We start from the raw sequence: 21,527 nt of genomic DNA, 5'->3' as shown, positions 1-21,527 counted from the left end.
TTGTTCTTGTGACGCAACGAGTCGGGTCTTGGTAAGGCCGGTCTCAAGAACATACTACCCGAGCACGCATATCTCGCTGGCGTATTTCCATAATTCATCGCAGTTTTATCATGTGACTAGCTTTCAATGAAATTGTACTACTATGTTGATGTTTCAAAATGTGTTTGTACAACATACATTGGTAAAAAACCTTACTTACGTCCTTGTGATCAGTGGCACCCCAAGTACTGTTCCAATCGGAAGTATGCAGAAGCCAAGACCACACGGAATTCCCGGATGTCGTTCTTAAACCAAGGATCCATCGGTTGTTGCTTAGTGAAGGCTTGGTTGAGAAAATATACCAAGATGCATTTCGTACTTCAAGGAACAAATGGCAGCGGAGGGGCATCACATTTGTTCTTCTTTCATTTCCGTCAGACTAGGCACGGCATGAGCATTGCTGCCCCCACCAGCATCACGTTTGTTAGTAGAGTATTCCTCCCCTTTTATGAGCATAAATAGTAAATATTTAATGAGTAAAGTACAACTTTATTAAATCTTAGTTTAACAACTGCAATTTACAATATTATACATACATATATTAATATATATTAAATATGATTTACTATATATTCAAAGATAGTTTTTTATAGATGTACCACAATTTCAGGAGAATCAGATCAAAACCTGCAACTCACATTGGTGTCTTTCCAGAACCCCCCCCCCACACACACACAATATAATCCTAAATTGGATAAATCCCATGTATTGGTTGGGGTGGATGGCGGGGGTGGATGGGGGGCGGGGGGGGGGGGGTCGTGGGGGGTGCGGGGGTTGGGGGCCGGTGGGGTGCCTGGTGGGCTGCGTTGGGTCGGGGGCGCGGGCCGTGTTGGGGTGGGGGGCGCTCCTGCTCCTGGGTGTGCTCTCCGGCCGGTGGCCCTGGCGGGGCCCGGGGGTCGTCCTTTGGCGCTGCCGCGGCCTGGGGGGCCCTGAGGTGTTGCGTTTGCTCTGTCCTGGCAGGGGTCGACGGCTCCCCTCTTTGGTGGAGATTTTCATGCATGCCAGATCCACCACACCAGCATCTACCGAAACTCAGACACAATCTGCTTCCTCCTCAGGTCATTGAATCGGTGGAGGCTGGTGTCTGTGGATCTCACTTGGCTTCGTCTGTCCTTTCTTCCTTCCCTCAGTCTCTCCTTCGGTCTCTTGAGGTCTCCCTGATTTTTTTTATTTTTTTTGGATTTGTTGGAATTTAGATGTTTCTTGGGTTGGGGAAGAATTCTGGTGGGTGGCCCGGTGGGTGGTGTCTGGTCGGTGCTGGATTTCACCTTCCTTGGTTCTCTTTGGTCCCCTCGGGTCCCCTCGGGTCTCCTGACGGCGGTGTTCGGTTTAGGTGAACGGTATGGGATTTTTTCTAATAGGTTTTTGGTGAGCTAACAAATACATGCACGCACACACGCACGCACGCACGCACATACACATACTCACCCACATACAAAAAAATATATATATATGTATATATATATATATACACATATATATAAAAAAATAATAAAAAAAGAAGCAATGATGATGACATTTCCGAATGAACAATACTGAGCTCTTTAAAAAAAAGAAGAAAAAAAAAGAAAAAGAAGAGAAAAAAAGAAAAGAAGAAAAATAAAAAAAAACAGGAAGCTCGCAGTAAGAATAACATCCGGGTATTCTGTCCGTTCTTTGCTCGACCCTTATGGCTTTTAGCGTACTTGCAATTGGAACAGTACTTGGTACTGATGATGTTTCAAGACATCACAAGGACGTAAGTACGGACAAGAATGCATATTGAGAAACGGCCAATGTGTTTTTGAAGGTATTAATTGTACATGAAAAATAATTAAGTTATCAAATTAATTCTGTACAAAATATTAACTTTTTACTGCTGAAAAAGGCTCAATGAGTCAAGTATCCCTTTAAGATTGTTTGCACCTGGCGTCCTCGGAACCTACTGGAGTTTTTGTTTATTTATTTTAAAACCAACCCTTAAAGCTAATCACATTTGATAGATCTCACACACTTTTATTGTTAAATATTTTTCAGTGATGTATTTTTTTTCGCGGCACGGTGGCTGACTGGTTAGCACGTCCACCTCCCAGTGCAAAGGTTGTGAGATCAAGTCCGGGCTTCGGCCTTCCTGGGTGGAGTTTGCATGTTCTCCCCGTGCCTGCGTGGGTTTTCTCCGGGTACTCCGGTTTCCTCCCACATTCCAAAAACATGCATGGCAGGTGAATTGGACACTCCAAATTGTCCATAGGTGTGATTGTGAGTATGGTTGTTCGTCTCTGTGTGCCCTGCGATTGGCTGGCAACCAGTTCAGGGTGTACCCCGCCTACTGCCCGAAGCCAGCTGGGATAGGCTCCAGCAACCCTGCGACCCTTGTGAGGACAAGCGGTACAGAAAATGGATGGATGGATGGATATTTTTTTGCAAATTACATTATAAATATAGATCAGAGTTTCTATAGCTAGTATATTACTTTTTACCATAACAAATTTGTCAGTGTCATTGTTAACTCAAATGTTAACACGCACCAACATGAAAACTGGATTTTCATCCCCTACCTCTGTATGTCGTGATTGCCTTTGACATGAAGAGGATATATCATGGATTATAGATAGCTATTATGGAATTAGGAGGATTTGTGCCATCTGTCATGTGTGATGTAATGCAATGCTACATTGAGATAAAACTAACCCATAGTCCATTATTATAGTATAGTTTGAAAAGCTTCTAGTACATTGATCATAATAAAGTATTACATCACTATAAATTGACCACAGTAGTTTAAAACAAAGGTGTCATTCCTTGTCCATATCCTCCAGGTTGTTCTTTACTTACACTAGGATCTTCTGGCAGGTTGACATCACTGGATCAGATTTAATGTTCCTAAACAGGCCTTTTTTTTTTGCAAGTTAGACCTGTAACGATGCATTATCAAAACTGAAGCATGACATGCCCCTTCGAAATCCCACTGCTGGTATGCAGTGTTGAGTTTTCACCAAACATGGCTGTTTTAGTTGTGACCAAACAGTTCAATTTTAGACTAATCTGTCCACAGAAGGGATTTCCAAAAAGCTTCAGGTTTGTCCAGGTACTCTCTGGCAAAGTTAAGATCGGCAGCTTTGATCTTTTTAATGAGCAGAGGCTTCTATCTAGCAAGCCTTCCATGAAAGCCTTGTCGATTGACTTTTTTTCTGATTGTTGAAAAGCATGCACATGTGTCCCAGATGCAGCAAAAGACATCTGCAAATCCCCCAATGTGATGGTCAGATTGGCTTTCACCTGAATTATCATTTGTCTTGTGGGTCTTGCTGATATTTTAGCAGGTCGTCCACTTCTAGGCAGGATTGTAGTCATTTCCAGTGTTCTCTAGTTGCAGATGATCTGCTTCACAGTGAAATGATGAAGCTAAATTTTTTTTAGATGACTTTATAGCTTTCCCCAGACAGATGTGCTGTCACTACCCACTTCCTGAGGTCCCCTGATATTTCTCTTTCTCTCAGCATGACTGACCTGTATTGGTTCACCTGGGTAAGACTAAAGTGATGTGGTTTTGTCTCTGTTTCAGTCAGTAATGCACAATTTCTTCGCTAAATCTCTCTCATTTCATTGGTCCTTTTCAGTGGTTAGTTTAGCTACCAATTTGTCCTACCTGATTTTACTTGACTGCTTGTTTTAAGCTATGTAGCTCAGGATCCACTTACTTTTGCACCTACATGAATTGACCAAAAAATCTTTTTAATTTAGTTTTGACTACACAATTTATTTTAAAAAAAGAACAATGCATTGAAATGCTAAACCTACACCTGTTATTTTATATAAAATGCAATGGTTCAGATTGAACAACAAAATCAGGTTGAAACAATTGGAAAGTTCAAATTGCTCAAGAGGTTCACAAACTATTGAGCAGCACTGTGTGTGTGTGCGTGCGTGTGTGTGTATATATATATATATATATATGCGTAATCGAGATTAATCACATTTTTCTACTTTTGCTTCTTCTTTTTTTCTTCAAAGCTTGTAATAGCTAGTGTTGGAAAACACATTTTTGTTTTCCGCGGGTTCGTTTTGTTCCGGGTAGTGAGAATGTTGATTTTCTGAATACAGACTGGAGATTGGTGAACAGGTCCTTCGAAGGATTTATTTTACAGAATATTCTGGACACACAAGTGTGTAGATTCCTGACAATTGCAATCGTTTTATACTATCAGAAAGGCGGTACCCCCAAACTCCTCCCCTCTCCCCTTTCTCCCCACCCTTGCCCCCAGCCAAAACAGACTTTAACAGCATTCAATAAACATTGACAGATGGCCTTTTGATGTGGAAATATAGTAGGTCGCAGACCTGACGGCACCTAGCACAAGATAAGACTTACAAAGAAATCCTATTAACAAATTTGCTTCACCCCAGACAAATGGCTCATTGCGTGTGGGAATAGAGGAAGCTCTTCAGACATTCCGTCACCTAAAAACCTTATTCAAACACTCACCAAGCTTTACTGAGGAAATCAAAACAGTTATGACTAAATCTAAACAGTTATAACTAAACCTAAACAGTTCAAATTTAATCTGGCCAGAAGACTGTCAACACTAGTTACTTGGCTAAAATTTTGGAAATAATGTAGAATCATCAAATAGAAATAGAACTTAGAATCAAAGACTGTTCTAATAGCTTTCTTTGATCCCTGAATAGAATACTTGTCTTGTATAATTATAGTCTAGTTTAATAAACTGTTAAACAAAACGATTAAAATGGACTTTACAGACCATCTTTCTTCTCATAGAAACAATTCTCAGAACTTCTCGCTTCCGGGTTTAGTTGTGCCCACAAGCAGCACACTTCAGAAGGGTTGATTTGCGAGGCCCTGTGGAGGGAACTTGAGCAGGGTATTTTACTCTGAGATGATACGCCAAAGACATACAACTAATATGTTCTTTGAATTTCACTTTGTAAAGTGCATACATTTAGATTTCTCCAACAAGCGTCAAGTAAAAGTGAAAGTAAAACTACCTATCGCCCTTGTTTGTCCATCTTACAGATTGTATGATTCTTTAAAAAAAATAAATGTTTTTCTCCTTTTTTAAAGCCAAGGCAGGGTTGCCACATCTGGAAAATGCACCTGGTGAAAGGTCAAGAGGGCTTGGGCATACAGATAACTGGTGGGCGTGGCTCCAAGCGCTCTCCTCATGGTATTAACATAGCTCATATTGAAGAAGGAGGAACAATTCACAGGTTTGTTTTTTTACTGCTTTGTCTCAAGTGAACATGTTTTCAATGCTAGATTTGTTTGTTTGTTTGTGTACTTGTTTTATATTATGTTTTATTATCAAAAGGATATTTAAAATATAAATCAGTTTAAATAAAAAGAGGACATTTTAAAGTGAGAAGGGTATAATATACAAACATTAAGTGGTTAAAAAAATGGAAGGATAGACGGCAAATAACTGGTCAGGGGTGGGTAGTAATATGCAGTGCATTTACTTAAGTTACTTTTTGATCAATTGTAGTAGTTTTAATCCAACTAACTATTTTCTTTCACTTAAGTATTGTTGTGTTTACCTTTATCATAATCATGATGAATTTATTTATAGTATTTATAGGCCTACTTTTCTTTTCAAAGAAGTCTGTTACAATTATGTTAACTACAGTATTGCGCTTTTTTATAATGAAAAAACTACTGTATCTTTAAAAAGTCTTTATGTATGAAAGTTTATAAATTTTTCTAGGCATTGAAATCTGTAATCTTTGAATACTCAACAGCCAAAGATGGCAAATCCAGGAAAACCTGTTCACTGAATTACTTGCTAAAGGCTGTTTAAATGCTGTTGCTATCTGTGCTAAAAGCTTCCTCGTCAATGTGACATTCACAGTGCGATGGCGTCGTTTCAGTGCGTTAGCAAGTGATGTGTTGCCTAAAACATTGCCCATCTCGCTATACTCTTCTTACCATTACCCTACCCACCCTCTGCTACTGTGGGTTATTTGTAACATCTGCATGCACATAAGAGTTTCCATGCATTTTCATTGCTGTTTGTATTACAGGGATGGTCGTCTTCAAGCTGGTGACGAGTTGCTTATGATTAATGGTCAGTCGCTAGTGGGTCTAACACATCAAGAGGCTGTATCTATCCTCCGCTCTACAGCTGGTCTCGTCCAGCTCGTCGTTGCCAGCAGGGTAACACACCTAACACACACTTAATCAAGAGGAAATCCATTATGATCATTTATTGTTAAGCCCTACCACCCTTAGACACAGAAAGCTTGATCAAGACAATGGGATTTGGGCACTTTTTCCAACATCAACACATTTGGTGGGTATTTTTTCCTAAGCCAGTGATTATTAACCTAGGAATGACGGAACACCACAGATTCACAGAACCCTTGTTAGTGGAAAAATATGTGTGTGTTTTTTTTAATTCAAAACATAGGTGCAGTATCTCTCAAAAGTGAGTACAACCCTCACATTTATGCAGATATTTAAATATATTGTTCATGGGACAGCACTGAAGAGGTAACCTTGCACTGCAAGATGAATTCTTGCGGTATTTGTGAGTTCACAAACTCCAGAGAATACATCTCGTACCAAGCCCGTTGATTTCCACCGCCAGTGGTTCGGACCAATCACAGAGCGACATTGTGTTTGGTGCGTGTTATGCAGCTGTGACAAAACCAGAAAGCCAGCGACAACGCCAGGGCAAACAAACTTACATGGATGCTGCAATCAATTCTGTTCTTACAGAATTACTCACCGTTTCCTTGTTGAATGTTGAACAGCGAGAGGTGCTTTGTGCATTATTAGCTGGTAAGGTAAAGATGTCACTGAAATTTTCACAGCTGAAACATTTATGGAAATGTACACAGAAGAAGTATGTGGTATTTGATTGACAGTTCAGCAGGATATGGTTTCGAAACAATAGTTAGATTTTCCATAATTTTGAAGCCTCATTTTATATACTTATTACTTACTATTTTTAATCATCCAAATTTGGCGGGGGCTGTTAAAAATATTCTGCTCTGTGGCGAGTCAATTAACAAGTAATTAATTTTCACTTTACAGGGCTTTACGTTTAACAAATATGACGCAATTTCAAATGTTTAGTTCTACAGTTTCAATGTTTAATTATGGTTACTGCTGTACTATGTTCAATCTTTTGACTCATATCCTCTACCATGACCCAAAATTGTATACAGCGTATGCAGGTTTCCTATTAGTTATATATGTCACTGGCATTTTAGTCATTTAAAATACATTTTGTGAAAATTCATTTTGGTTTCTACTATTTACAATTTCTGATGTGAAAAAGAAGAGATGGTTGCCAATTTTGTATTTTTTTAAATGTAAAATAATTCTTGTTGCACCGTATGTGTATCTGTGCTTTACATTGAGATAATTCTTGGTTACAGTAATAATAATAATGCATTAGATTTATATAGCACTCAAAGACGCTTTACACTGGAATGGATACATTATTCACGCACTCACGCATTCACACTGTGGCGGCGGTAAGCTAATAAAGTAGCCACAGCTGCCCTAGGGCAGGCTGAAAGAAGCGTGGCTGCCAGTGTGCATCTACGGCCCCTCCGATCACCACGAAACATTCACACCTTCCATACACCATGTGAGTAGCACTGGAGATAATGTGTGGGAGAGCGGGGGTCACACAGCCGACCTTCTGGTTACTGAACGACCGTCTCTACACCCTGAGCCACTACCCCTTATTTGAATAAGGACTTTTGTATTTGAATCCCTGCTCTGCTGATTAGGCCTCTTTTGCACATCCCCACTGATATCCTACATCCATTCAAACCTTTTTTTCTCATGCAGGAGAAATCCGATGTAGGATTCCAACACCACCCATCCACCAGTTTGCCAGATCTGGTCAGTATCTCCGACTCTTTTCGGCACCTTAACACAGCCTGTAATACTGCATGGTTCGAGTGACAAAATTCTGATTTGTTTTGCTCCCATGTGGTAGAATTTGGAAATTGTATTATTGTGATCAATTGTGTGTCCCCTTTAACTCATTCAAACCCAAAAACCTATAAATGTGTTTTAATACTTTGTCCTGCACTCCCAAAAACGTATTTATACGTTGTCTATGTTTTTTATGCTATAGCATATAGAAGGCTTTGATACAGCTTCTGACATGAAGAGGTCCTTTAAAGCAGTGGTAGTTATTACAAAAACCGTCCAGCAGGTGGCAGCAGAGTATAAGATCAGCCGAGGCTATGTTGCAACAAGCTCTTTTTCCCAGTGTTTTCAAGTGGTTTGTGAATAATGATGAAACTTAGCTATATTCTAAAGCTAATTGCTGCAAAACGGAAACAGATACAAATCTGTTTTTTTTCCTGATGAAAGAAGTGACTCTAATCTTTCTTTTGGTAGGTTCCATGTTTTAATAGCAATAGAACACAATATTCTGTGGGCCATGCAAAATCTGTCAAAATCCAGTAAATCAGCCGGGAGCGAAAGGGGTTGCTTCAGTGAAAATGGCTGGGAGTGAATGAGTTAATAATACCAATTCATTATGTATTGCTGAAAAGTCCAATTCGTCACTTTTACATCCAGGTACGACTTTTAAGGATCATGCTTCTCACTAGAATGAGCTACATACAAAACAGAGATGCGCTCTCTAGTTTTGTCTTTGTTTTTGTCATTTTCGTTTGTGGCAACCTTAGACCGCTCATTTAAATGAGAGAAGACTTACTAAACATTAAGGAGTCGATTCTCAGCCTTTTTTTTGTGTCAACTTTAACAAATCCACAAACTTAGACATAGTCGATCTCGTCTAAAGCATTCAGACTCACCCCTTATCATCCTCTGTGATTTTAATGAAGCAAAACTTAGCCATTAACTTCATGTATTGTTCCACCATGGAAGGCAACATTATAGAACACTGCTTGGCTCTCACAGAAGGCGGATGCTTTTTGCTCTGCAACCCCATCCCTCTTGCTCCCTGTTGCTTTTGTCTCATGTCAATATGTATTGACCACTTTACAGTCACAGCTCCATGGACAATAGTCTGCATGTTACCCAACATGCATGATTTTGGAAAAAGAAAACCAGAGACACCACACAGAAGGGCTTTAGCAGAGATTTGAACCCAGGGCCGTTCTACTGTGAGGCAGATGAGCACTACTCCGGCTGCCCTCTTGTTTTTTGTTTTTTTTATCTTAAAATATGTTCTGGTAATCAAAATTAGAATATTTGAAGACTATGAACACTACCATTGACCAGATCCATTGTTTTTTACTTACAGTTGACTAACCTGGAGAAACTAGAAGACATATGTCAGAGAGAGCCAGTTGGAGGATCTTGCTGCAGTCCCACACCCATAAAGCTTTGCAGTCCATCCCAGGGTTAGTAATACAGTGAAAACCCCGCAAAAGTGGAGGCCGACTGCTAATGGAGAAGTTCCGCGACTAATTGACACTGCTCTAAAAGTGATTTTAATTACCTATATTGGTAGTTCATACCATGAATGTACAATAAACTATGATCTTAAAACAGTTCAAAATAAATTTAAATGCTTACAAACATATTCAAATAGTTCTGTACACAGGGGCTATTCTACGAACATGTCAAGTTTTTGGGGTGTTGACAATTTCGGCGCAAGACCACATCTGATAGAGGTGAATTAGTTTGCTGCGAGTGTGGGGGAGTGGATGGGGAGATATATTTTGCAGTTAGCGATTTGGTATTTACTGACCCACAACCACTGGATCCAACACAGTGATAACACGAACTGGGGATTGTAGATCAATTTAGCGATGTTCCATTGAGCTGTTCCACTGGTTTTGATGTCATGTTTAGCCCTAGTTTGGTATAAGTATCATGATGCAAAGCAGACATGACCATTACATTACCTCTCCCGCTGACCGTCCATCACAAATCTAACATGGCTGCTGTTGGATTTGAAATTGAACTGTAAAAGTTTGGTAAATTTACAGTTTGGACTGAACTGTTCAAAGCCCATTGTAATCTCCAATTTTGTTATGCACCAATTCTATGCCCACGGCAATCGCAAAGTCCAATGTTGAATTGGCATCTATTGTTACAGGCCACTTAGTGTTAGGGTTCGACGGCGTGGGATGAAAACCCGAGTGCAGACACGGGAGGCAAACAGTCACTTGCGAGTCTTTTAATTAGTGGACTGATGTGAGCGGGAGAACCAAGGGGGGGGAGGGTCGAGTCCAGGTAGGGAGCAGGCTATCCACAGGCGAGATAGCTTTGGCAGGTGCAGGAAATTGTGTGACAGTTAGTTGATCTGGCGCTGAAGTGAAGTCCACCAAGGCTGGCTTTTGTAGGCTGCTGATTGTGATTACATGCACCTGGCTCCTGCTCCAGCTGTGTCTCCTCCACCTTGCCCAGCAGCGTGATTGTCTCATGCACACATACACACAAACAGGGAACAAATGGGCAGGGCTCATAGGGAGGAAGCGGGGGCCCTGACACTTAGGGATGGGCGATTAATGTTGAAAAAAAAAGAAGTTTTTTCTCTTGATCTTTAAAACATAATAATCGAAGAAAAACAATTAATGTGCAGAATGTCACGGTGCTTTTACAAGTTTACTCTGTTGTGAAAGTACCCTGAATGAACCACGTGGCTTGTAGCAAGCCCGGTGAGATTCAATGTGATTCTGCCCTTTAAGCTGTTTAATGACACCCTAGTTGGAGTTAACTGTAAAACTAAACACACAAGACGACTTACATCCAATGTATATTGACACACAAAACATGCTTCATTTTTAAAACATCGCTGTCTTAGCGCTAATGGTAAAGTAAATGGAGGATCCCATTTAAATGCTAATGGGAAGTTAGCATAGACTTTGGGAGTGTTAGTCCTTCAAATAATGAATATTCACACACAAATGCGGTGGAAACGCATACCCACAGGTAAGATAACACTACTCAAAGGCACAAATTATTTCCAATTTGTCAAAAATTTGTGAATTCAATCGCATCTTTCTTCTGTTCTCATTGTACAGTATTCTTATTTTATTGTCTTAGTAATTTAATTTCCCGCTGTTCTTTTAAGTCATATTTAAAGATGAGTTTTCAAGGATTCACAGATTTTCCTTTCCTCAAATTTCAAGGATATAAATATCCAAGGAGTTATACCAATACACATTCCCACATGACATAGCACAAAATACAATCCCTGATGTCCCAAGTTAGCCCACTAACTCCCCAGACTTGTGAAAAGAGGGTAATGTAATGCTTAAGTTTGAAAATGCAGAATGAAAATGCAAGAGGCTTTAATTTCATATAATATTTACAAGGTTATCTTCTACATGACAAAAAAAAATTGTGTCGAAGTATAAAGCATTCAACGTGAAGGGATGAATGGGCGTAAGGCTATGATCATAGTCTTGAGTAGTTGAGTTGTAGTAGCTGAAAAAATATTACGTTTTAAAATCAATGAATAGTCATTTTATTAATCGTGATTTCAATCACAGTCAAAATAACCGTGATTATTATTTTTCCCTTAATCGTCCAGCCCTAAGGCCACTATAATGTTTTTGTTGTAAAGCGGAAGTCTACCCCAAAATTTTCTTTACCGTAATATGTTGTATCATGTATGTGCCCCCACTAGTCTAAACACGACATTCTAATTAATATTGCATTTGCGGAATATGAGTTAAGCAACAAAATCCACACGTTGTTATCCATCTCAGGGAGCGGTCATTTTGCCACTTGCTGTCGAATGAAAATGACAGTTGCTCAGGGCTCAGGTAAAGACTAATCATGGCTCACCTGTTTACTGAAGCTGAGCCGTGATTGGTTGTTACCTGAGCCCTAAGCAACTGTGTTGTCATTTTCAGTTGACAGCAAGTGGCAAAATGGCCGCACCCTGAGATGGATCAAATCTGGTGGATTTTGCTGCTTAATTCATATTCAACAAACACAATATTAATCAGAATACCGTGCTTAGAATACTGGGACTGCATAGAACATATTATTGTAAAGAAAGTGTTTGTGTTGACAGCTCCTTAAAGGATCCCTAGCGCCATCTAGTGGTGAACTAAGAATTCATTAAAAAAAACAACAACAACATTGTTTATGTCAATAGTATGCAAAAAAAAAAAGTTGTATCCCATTTTTCTTTTTTTTAAGGGGACAGCAACGTGAAAAATCTACATTTTGGAGTTTTTAGCCATGTTGAAATGCTAATTCCTCACCAACAACATCTCCATAGTTGTGTTTTCCTCCATTCGCCCTTGTATAAGAAATTCTAGGTCATTCTGCTCTACAAGCACCACCCCCTCCCAACCTGAGAAAACGAGCTGTTGGCACTGTTTGACGTCATTTGGTGCGACCCCACAGCCTCTGTGGACTAAACGCACACCCACTTTCTCTGAGACCTCCCTCCATGGGATGTTGACAAAAGTAGCCTTTATCAATAAACATTCTGTCCAAATGAATTCAAAGCAATAAATTATCCTTCACATTTGCTATGACAAAGTGCAATGACAATTGGCTGTCTTAAAATCCAAGAAAGGGTTCTGGATGATACTTGTGTAAACTACAAGTAAAACTTTTTGCGCTGTTGGACCTAATTGCATGGATGGTCTAGTGGTTAGCACGCTTGCCTTGTGTGCAGCCTTCTCTGGTTCGCAGCCTGCTCATAGTTGTCTTTTTTCCCCTGTTCTTTTCTTTCTTTCTCTCCTCTTCTCCCCTCCTCCACTACGATTTCTTGCGGCAACGAGCCGTTTTGTTTCAAATGTTTATTGAAGAATTGAACGTCCATCCAATTTCCACATGTAAAGAAGACACGGTTGTACTACAACGACTGGCCGGTCTTGCTTGACCACACAGCGCTCACACAACTCCTTGGCAGCAGGCGGCTCGGACAAGAGGGGCGCGGCAACCACACGGGGAGAGGCGAGGTTTTACTGAACCGGGCGTTTTACTTCTGCATTAGAAAAATAGCCAGCAAAATACCTAATATTTCATAAAAAATTACATCGCCATGGTGTCAAAGGTCAAATGTAATCATTATATGCATATAGGGCTTAAAATTCCGTGGTGTAATCCCTTTAATATATAATTGTAGGTCTAGTAATCACTCATTATATTACATGGCTGTAGTCTCACCTGACTAGAGCTGCCATGTTTATCCGCCATCTTCCTTCTACGGATGCCCAAAGGACAACTTCGTGAATGTAGTTAGTCTGGGTGGTGCTTGCATCGAGTGTCAGATCCAATGGGTTAACCGCTGCTTACCTTCTACATTTGGGGCCTGAATGTGGTCATCACTGACACCCGTGATTCGGGCTCTTGCAAGTTTTTACTAGCTCCTCCCACTAGCCGCTCTTATTAGCCACTCCAGCCTATGGCTCTGACTAACTCCCGCTAGCCGCTCTTGTTAGCTGCTCTGGCTAATTCCGGTTCGCTCTGTCTTTTGGCGTCGCTTGCCGGGCTGCACAATAGCTGCCAAGTCACCTTCGCTCGCCGAGATGCTCATTTGCTCACACAAAATAAGAATTGGTGGTGCGAAATGTGGTCTCTCTGAGCCACCAGAGTGTGTGTGTGTGCTCCTGCGTGCTTCTAAATGCTATTCTTTGACCACTAAATGGTACTAAGGACTGCACACTAGGTCTTTAACCATGTTGACAACACTCATTATGACATAGTAACGCAAATAGTTCTTTTTGATTATGTATTTCTTTGTTTCATTCTAATACCCAAATCAGTGTTTGGCAAGTTATTTCCGAAATGTTACACATTTTTTCTTCCTGTCATTTGAAATTGATTATTTACTGGACACGAGCTGTCTTGTATAACACTGTAACATGTTTGAACTTATTTAATTAATTTCTTATGAGGTAAATCCATGAATAAAAATGCAAAATTACTGCCTACTTTATGGTATACAAGTTGGTGTATTGTGTATCGTTTTTGTTGGTTCTTCTGTTAGGTGTGTTGCACAGAAAGACTTAACTGTACTTAACTCTCTCAGGAAAAAATAAAATAAAAATAAAAAAGTTAACTGTACACAGCTACTCACAGGGATTGAGCTCAGTATTATTTCCTGCCATAGGAGGTAGCAGTCGCTTGGAGTCAGTTGGTGAAGATGATGAGTTGTTTCTGGGGAATGGTGTAAGCCGCTGTGATTCTGTGGAGAAGACTTCAAAGCCAGGCAGACGTAAACACTCCTTACCACAACAGCTAGATACTTCTGGAGATAGACAGGTTAGTGACTCATAAAACTCCCTTCACATTGGCATTTGGCATGCTGGAGGTCCAGACTTTTGTTCCTGCTTGTAGCACAGGCTACCCGTTGCGTGAAGGAACAAGAATGAAGTCAACACTGACCACTGTGACCAGCATTGGTGCGCCAAGATGCTAAAATTGTAATCTCGTGATCGCAGTATGCATGACGTCACTCCTTGCAAGAGCTGCATCGTTGAGTGGATAAGCCAAAACTTTCTCCATTTTATTGCACAAGTGTCCTGCCCTAAAACTGAAAGGTCAAAACTCAGCGCTCAACTTGATTCTATGTCATTAACAGCCTCAAATCAACCGACAAATCTTGGTGTGTTTATTGACTGTTCAGTTTCACTGCTCCTTAACTGTGAAACAAACTTTCAGAACACCTGAGATCTGCTCAAACGGTCGATATATTTAAATCTGACCTTAAAACTTTATTGTTCATGGTTTATTTTTCATAAAGAAACAACATATTTGTTGTTATCACCATCTTGCCTTAATCGTGTTCAAAGTCACAAATTAATCTCTCTATTTTGACATTTTACTTTTTTGTTTCAGTCTCATGTCTAAATGGGTTGCTTTGGACGGTCGAGTTATGATAACTAAAAGTATAATTTCTTATGTAAATTATTATTTATTATTTGATAATTATGAATATGCATTATTAGTGTAATAATAATAATAATACAATTATTATTGTGATTCAACCTAATGAAAACTGTTTTTCTTTAGGTTGAATCACAGTGTCACATCAAAGCCTTTTTAAAATTTTATCCTGGCTATCATGACAGTGACTCAGAGCTGCACACTCTAATTGCTATGTTATGGAGAGACTAAAAAAAAATCCTGAAACAGTAAATACAGCAGCGTGAGTGATACCCAAACAAATGCCATAGTTAATTCATGATAATACATACATTGGAATGGATCAATAACTGCAAGTAACTGAGTAGAAATGTAAAATGGGTCAAATATATGAAAAGATAGAAAATACATTAATGCCAGTGTGTGTTAAGTATAGGAAGTTGCAGCTGACGAGTTATTATGGCAATTTAACTATTTTCCCATTTGGTTGTTATATCCCTTTCCCTTTCAGGAATATCAGATCATTAAGAAATCAGCACGTTCCTTGAGCACCATTCAAGTGGAATCACCATGGCGACTTGCACAGCCATCCATTATCTCCAGCATAGTACTGATGAAAGGCCAGGGAAAGGTGGGTGCACTCTTGATTAAAGCGTGTCAAATGTATTTGAAATTTATATTCCCAGCAACAAATAAGTACTTGCTGCTTCAAATTGTATGTGCTTATCAGAGCCTTTGTTTACTAACCAAGCACATTTTTGTCATTTTAGTCCATGCTGCAATAACAGCACAAGCTTTCACTTTTATCACTATCCTGCAAGCATGGAGGTCTCAGAGAGTGGGCATTTAGTCCGCATATACAGTGCAGGGGTGGGTCCGCACCTGATGACGTCATAGAGTGAGCACCTGCTCGTTTTCTCGGGTTGGGAGTTGCTGGTGCTTGGAGAGCAGAATGACCTAGAATTTCTCATAGAGGGGTGAATGGAGGAAAACACCACTTCGGTGATGTTTTTTGTGAGGAATTAGCATTTTAACATGGCTAAAACCTCCAAAAAGTAGCTTTTCCATGTTACTCTCCCTTTAAATACAATCATAAGCAGTCATTAATGAGGCATTGTGGAGTTTGTCACTTTATTACTCGCGACTGCCACCTCTGGCCTAAAGTGTAAATCTGTGTAAATCTCGTGCCTGGAATCTTTTCTTGGAATCTGAGCTCCCCGCGGCCCTTGTGACGATTAAGAGTTACAAAAATGGATGGATGGATGGAATCTGAGCTGGATTTTGGTCAGTGTTCGAAATCGGCCTTTTCCATCCTAATAGCCGTATGCTAGCTAACACAACACTACATAACACAACACTACATGTTTGCGGGGACGAGCCTGACGTCACCCTCCACCACTCCACCCTTCACCGCCACCAAGAAACTTTGGAGTGTTCGCTCCAAACACTACCAAATGTATAGATACATTTAATATTATTGACACTGATGCCACAGTGATGATTTGTGTACAGCGTTCCCTCACTATAACATGGTTCACTTTTCGCGGCCTCGCTGTATTGCAGATTTTTTTTGTGCAATTTTGCATCCATTTTTTCCCCCAATGATTCACTTATTTTCGAAATTGTATTTATGATTTGAACGTTGAGAATGTTAAAACAAGAGAGAAATGTGAGAAAATGTAAACACCTTGATGAGAAAAGTGTATAAACTGTGTGGTGAGGGGTTTTAGAGCCATAAAACATTTATAATAAATCTAAATCATAAAGCTAACTTCTTCGCGGATTACATTATTGCAGGTATTTTTTTGGAACCTAACCCCAGCGGAAAACAAGGGAACACTGTACAGCAGCATTATCAGGACAAATCCTCCACCCATATATACTACAATCAAGAGACTTTACTGTATGTACATACTGTATACTCTGGGTATCCTATTCCTGGCAGCTTAATCAGATCATTTTCAAATTTAACCAGGCTTAGGCTACAATAGAAAGGTGGAGCTTTTCAGTTTTTGTTGGTGGGCGTACTATATAGAAGAGAAGACTTTATGGTACACTACTCACAGAAAGTTAGGGATATTGGGCTTTTGGGTGAAATTTCAGGACAGGCCTAAAATGCATTCAAACCTTTACAGGTGAACTTACTGTGACTTTCTCTAAGCTTTTGAATGCACATGTCCAACTGTTAAATGTTTCAGTACTTTTTTCACGAGTTGCTGTTCTCTAACGAGAAGCTTAAGGGCAAAATTCACGACGTGTTTGATCCTTGAATCGACCAATAAATGTCCTGGTTCAATTAGCGCTTGTGTTTAAATAGTCGTCCTCATCATGCTGTTCACATTTTGACATCATGAGACCAAGACAACACCTAACAATGAATCAACAGTACCGTGCCATTGTGATGCTTTAAACAGGACGTTCTCAGACGGAAGTGGCCACTGACCTTAGAGTGTCACAGAGGTGGCAACAGAGATACCGAGAGGCTGGAAGAGTCACAGAAAGAAGTATAAGTGGACGTCCTTTGGCCAAATCTCATGCTGATGACCGCTACATTGTGAACAATGCCCTGAGAAACCAGATGTTAAATACCACTCAACTCCAGGCACGTTTAAGGGAGGTGAGAGGCACCCAAGTGTCACGTCAGACCATTCAAAACCGTTTACATCAGCGGGGTCGGCGTGCTAGGCGACCTGCAAGGGTAACTGACCACACCACCAGACACAGGCGTCATCGTCTTGCATGGGTGAGGGAGCATTTATGCTGGACGAGGGACCAGTGGGCCTCAATGCTGTTCTCTGATAAAAGTAGTGTTGTTCCGATACCGTTTTTTGGCCCCGATACCGATACCTAAGGTTTTTTTTTCTCAACATGAAAAAGCTGTCCTGCCATTGGTTCAGAGCATTCAAGGGCCAATAGAATATCTTAGCTCGGAATGCAGTGAACATGTCAGTGAATGTCGTGCATGAGCAAGACACAAGATGCTGCATCCAAAGTCCTATATTAGCGTCAGAATTAATGGTATCGGTATGTTACTTGTTAGTACTCACCAATACCGATACCACTGTTTTAATGCAGTATCGGGGACTCTGCCAATACCAGTATCGGAACAACAGTAGATGAAAGTCGATTCATGTTGAGTAGAAATGATGGCCGTCAATGATGTTGGAGCACGCTATGCATCAGCCACTTTTGTCACCAGGAGAGCTTTTGGTGGTGGTGTGGGCAGGTGTGTCCAGTCGGTACAGAACTGCCCTACACTTTGTGAATGGTACAGTGACAAGCCAATACTATCTGAATAACATCATTAATTCCGTGATTGTGCCACTACATGAACAACACGGGCCTAATTTCATCTTCATGGACGACAATGCTCCAGCCCATGGAGGTGGCATCATCAGGGAACGGCTGTTGGAGACTTGTGTACCTCAAATGGAATGGCCTGCACTTTCTCCAGACCTGAATCCTATTGAAAACCTGTGGGATCAGCTGAGTCGCCGTGTAGAAGCTGGAAACTCTGCACCCCAGAACCTCAATGACTTGAGGGCTGCCTTTCAAGAAGAGTGGGATAGCATGCCTCAGCAGAAAATGGGTCGACTTGTGAACAGCAACGTCATTGTCAAGCTGTAATTGATTTTTGTTGTGGTGTGCCCAACATTGTTGTTAACTTTTCTTTCAATTAATTGCTTGAGCTGAGGAAATCACCAGTGCATCCTTCCACTTAAATGTCCTGCTTTCATATCACTATCGCGTGAACTTTTGACATTTTCCATAAATTTCACCTTAAAGCCAAATATGACTAACTTTTTGTGAGTAGTGTATGTCGTGTTCTGTTACTTTGAATGCTGCTGAGTTTATTGACACAACACCATTTGTGTTTGCGACTTTCTGAGTCAATCACAGCCATACAAAAAAGCACACTTGCGCTATGAATACCTATGGAATTAGATAAATACAAAAACAAATAAACATATTCAACCTTCTCGGATTTCACACTTTTTTTTTTTTTAATGTTCTAAGTCAGACAATATAAAAAAAGGAAAAGGACAATCTAGAATAAACACTTTTGGTTGTTACGTATTTACGTAACCTTTATGTATCCAAAACGTTTTGTTTTGCTTTACGGAAGAGGCGCGGGCCTCCCACACAGAACTTCGTGTGACTTTTGTCATTTGCCCATGTACGCCCCTCGGGCGACTCCCTGAATAAGCACCGCGGGCAACCTCCTCGCCCAATCAAAGGCTCGCTTTCCCCACCACCACACTTTACCGAACTTCTCTACATCAGCCGGGGCAATCGTTGGGAAAGTACTCCTGAATCCTGGCGCTTGATTTCACCTGTATCTCATAATGTCTTTTTCATCAAAGTGAGATGTGAATACACTTGGACTGATAAACGCTAATTTTATCACTGTTCTCCATTGAAAATCCTACGCTTGCAGTCGCTAACTTGGCAGAATGGCTGCATTTAGTAGTGCTGTCAGGCGATTACAAAATTTAATCTAATTATCCATCCATCCATCCATTTTCTTAACCGCTTATCCTCACAAGGGTCACGGGGGCGCTGGAGCCTATCCCAGCTGACTTCAGGCAGTAGGCAGGGTACACCCTGAACTGGTTGCCAGCCAATCGCAGGGCACACAGAGAAGAAACAACCATCCACACTCACAATCACACCTATGGACAATTTGGAGTGTTCAATTAACCTGCCATGCATGTCTTTAGAATGTGGGAGGAAACCGGAGTACCCGGAGAAAACCCACGCAAGCACGGGGAGAACATGCAAATTCCACCCAGGAAGGCCAAAGCCCGGACTCGATCTCTTGTCCTCTGCACTGGGAGGCGGACGTGCTAACCAGTCAACCACCGTGCCTAATTAATTACATAATTTTTTATTAATTAATCTAATTAATTGATTTTAATCTCACATCTGCTAAACGTCCCCAAATAAATAATTTGAATTCTAGGACATTACAAAATTGTAGTGCATGACTAATCAATTGAGTGCACCAAGAAGAGAATATTTGAAATCCACATTTGTATTGTATGAATGAAATTCAAAAGAAAAAGTTTAAGCACATCAACAAATCAATTAGGCCAGGCATTATTTTTTTTAAATAATCTAAACTTCCACAAGCATAGGTTCAGTGTATGGATGGCATGAGATGAACTGATAATAGCTGTGGTGGTTTTTGAGCTAAACTAACAAACTGGTAATCAGGAAAAGTTAAAGGTTAGAAGGAGAGGTTAACAAAAATCAAAGCTACAATATCTGGGTCATAACAACTCAACCCCAAAAGAGAAACTGGGGCTACAGTATCAACTCCTCAAATCAAAAGCCCACCCCAAACTAAGGTTACAGGATCTGACAACAGACAACTAACTATTTGAGTTGCTCAGACAAACAAGCTTATTTACATTTTTTGAGTGAAGGCTGCCCTCTTCTTTTGTATGATGTTACTTACAAGTGAAAAGCGAAATAAGGCTGGAGCTGCTTCTGTGATACAAAAATTCATTTTTTTTATTTTTACAAAAGGTACAAATCACTGCATTCTTGTTAATAGTCCTGTCTTTGTTCTTTTTACAAATAAACTTGCCGTTTAAAGGTCTAAGTAAGTTTGCCTCACTCTCCTGTGCCGCACTCAACTGTCTGTTGTTGTCACTCTGCTCGTAGTGGCGGCCACTGTAGCCTACAGGTCCTTCAGTGGGCTAAATTTCAAATGCTTGCGCATTGACTTGCCACGATCAATTTCGTTGTTGTTTTTTTAACGCGCTAATTTGCAGTGTATGTAATTAATCTAATTTACAAGTATATGACAGCCCTAGAATTTTGCATTAATAGAGTCTTTGGCAACAGGGGAGTCAAGTGGTGTGGCAGGGGATTTGGTAAGCTGCCACCCCTTGTCATCCCATAAAACCACAGTCATTAAAGTCCAATTGCTATGTGTATGTGTTTACTATTTATAGTTGTAATTATCTTTGCTATCTAAATTTCCTAGGGTCTAGGATTCAGCATTGTTGGTGGCCAGGATTCAGCTCGTGGTCAAATGGGAATTTTTGTGAAGACCATTTTCTCTCATGGTGCTGCAGCTGCTGATGGACGCCTAAAAGAGGGTAGCCTTTCGCTGTTCTATATATAACATTCTTTCAACATACACTACCGTTCAAAAGTTTGGGGTCACCCAGGCAATTGTATGTTTCTTGGCAATTTCTCGCATAGAATAATAGACTGTGCTAACATTATTGCACAAAGGTTTTCTAATATCCAACCAGCCTTTTGACGCATTGAGCAAACACCTTGTGACTTTAGAACACTGGCATGGTATTTGCTGGAAATTGGTAGTTTGTTTTAATTAAAACTATTTTTCCTGTTTCAGCATCAAGCCATTTCAATCATGAATCCCTCATTAACTGTGAATGCAATGCTTTAGGACTTTAGGAAAAATAGGTGCACACTCCCATATCTCTGATAAACACACTTGCGCTATGAATGAACTTGCAGGATCAGACTACAAGACAAATTTGGTCTCTCAGAACGGCACTATGAAGCTGTCAGACTACTGCCATAAAATCATGCCATGTCTCGGTCAGAACACTGGCAACACTACATGACAGACAGTATAATACAATATCACCGTATCCCGTCTTTTATTATCATTGGGCTAATCAAGCTGTCGGGGGGAGGCGGGACTGGAAAATGTGTCAACGCTACCGTA

The 21,527-nt window shown here is 40.4% G+C and overlaps 1 protein-coding gene across 8 annotated transcripts in view; it reads left to right on the top strand.

Annotated features, from left to right (window-relative positions):
* The window catches only part of pdzd2 (PDZ domain containing 2), a 104,382-nt gene that overhangs the window by 41,273 nt on the left and 41,582 nt on the right, over positions 1 to 21,527 (top strand). For 7 of the 8 annotated variants that reach the window (XR_015094830.1, XM_086075926.1, XM_086075927.1 and 4 more), the window contains 7 exons: positions 5,102 to 5,247; positions 6,058 to 6,190; positions 7,841 to 7,894; positions 9,276 to 9,375; positions 14,061 to 14,212; positions 15,327 to 15,446; positions 20,811 to 20,925. Coding sequence is in view for 7 of the 8 variants with exons in the window: in XM_086075926.1 (XP_085932052.1) it covers positions 5,102 to 5,247; positions 6,058 to 6,190; positions 7,841 to 7,894; positions 9,276 to 9,375; positions 14,061 to 14,212; positions 15,327 to 15,446; positions 20,811 to 20,925 (820 nt within the window). In the remaining variant the exon portion in view is untranslated. The remainder of the gene's footprint in view (positions 1 to 5,101; positions 5,248 to 6,057; positions 6,191 to 7,840; positions 7,895 to 9,275; positions 9,376 to 14,060; positions 14,213 to 15,326; positions 15,447 to 20,810; positions 20,926 to 21,527) is intronic. The other variant, XM_086075930.1, reaches the window with a different exon arrangement.

The sequence above is a fragment of the Leptonotus elevatus genome, chromosome 5 (assembly GCF_054856555.1).
Source record: "Leptonotus elevatus isolate MCC_2025b chromosome 5, RoL_Lele_1.0, whole genome shotgun sequence".
Lineage (NCBI taxonomy): Eukaryota > Metazoa > Chordata > Actinopteri > Syngnathiformes > Syngnathidae > Leptonotus > Leptonotus elevatus.
Note: the sequence above shows the minus strand (reverse complement) of the source record. Positions and strands in the feature narration are given on the sequence as shown.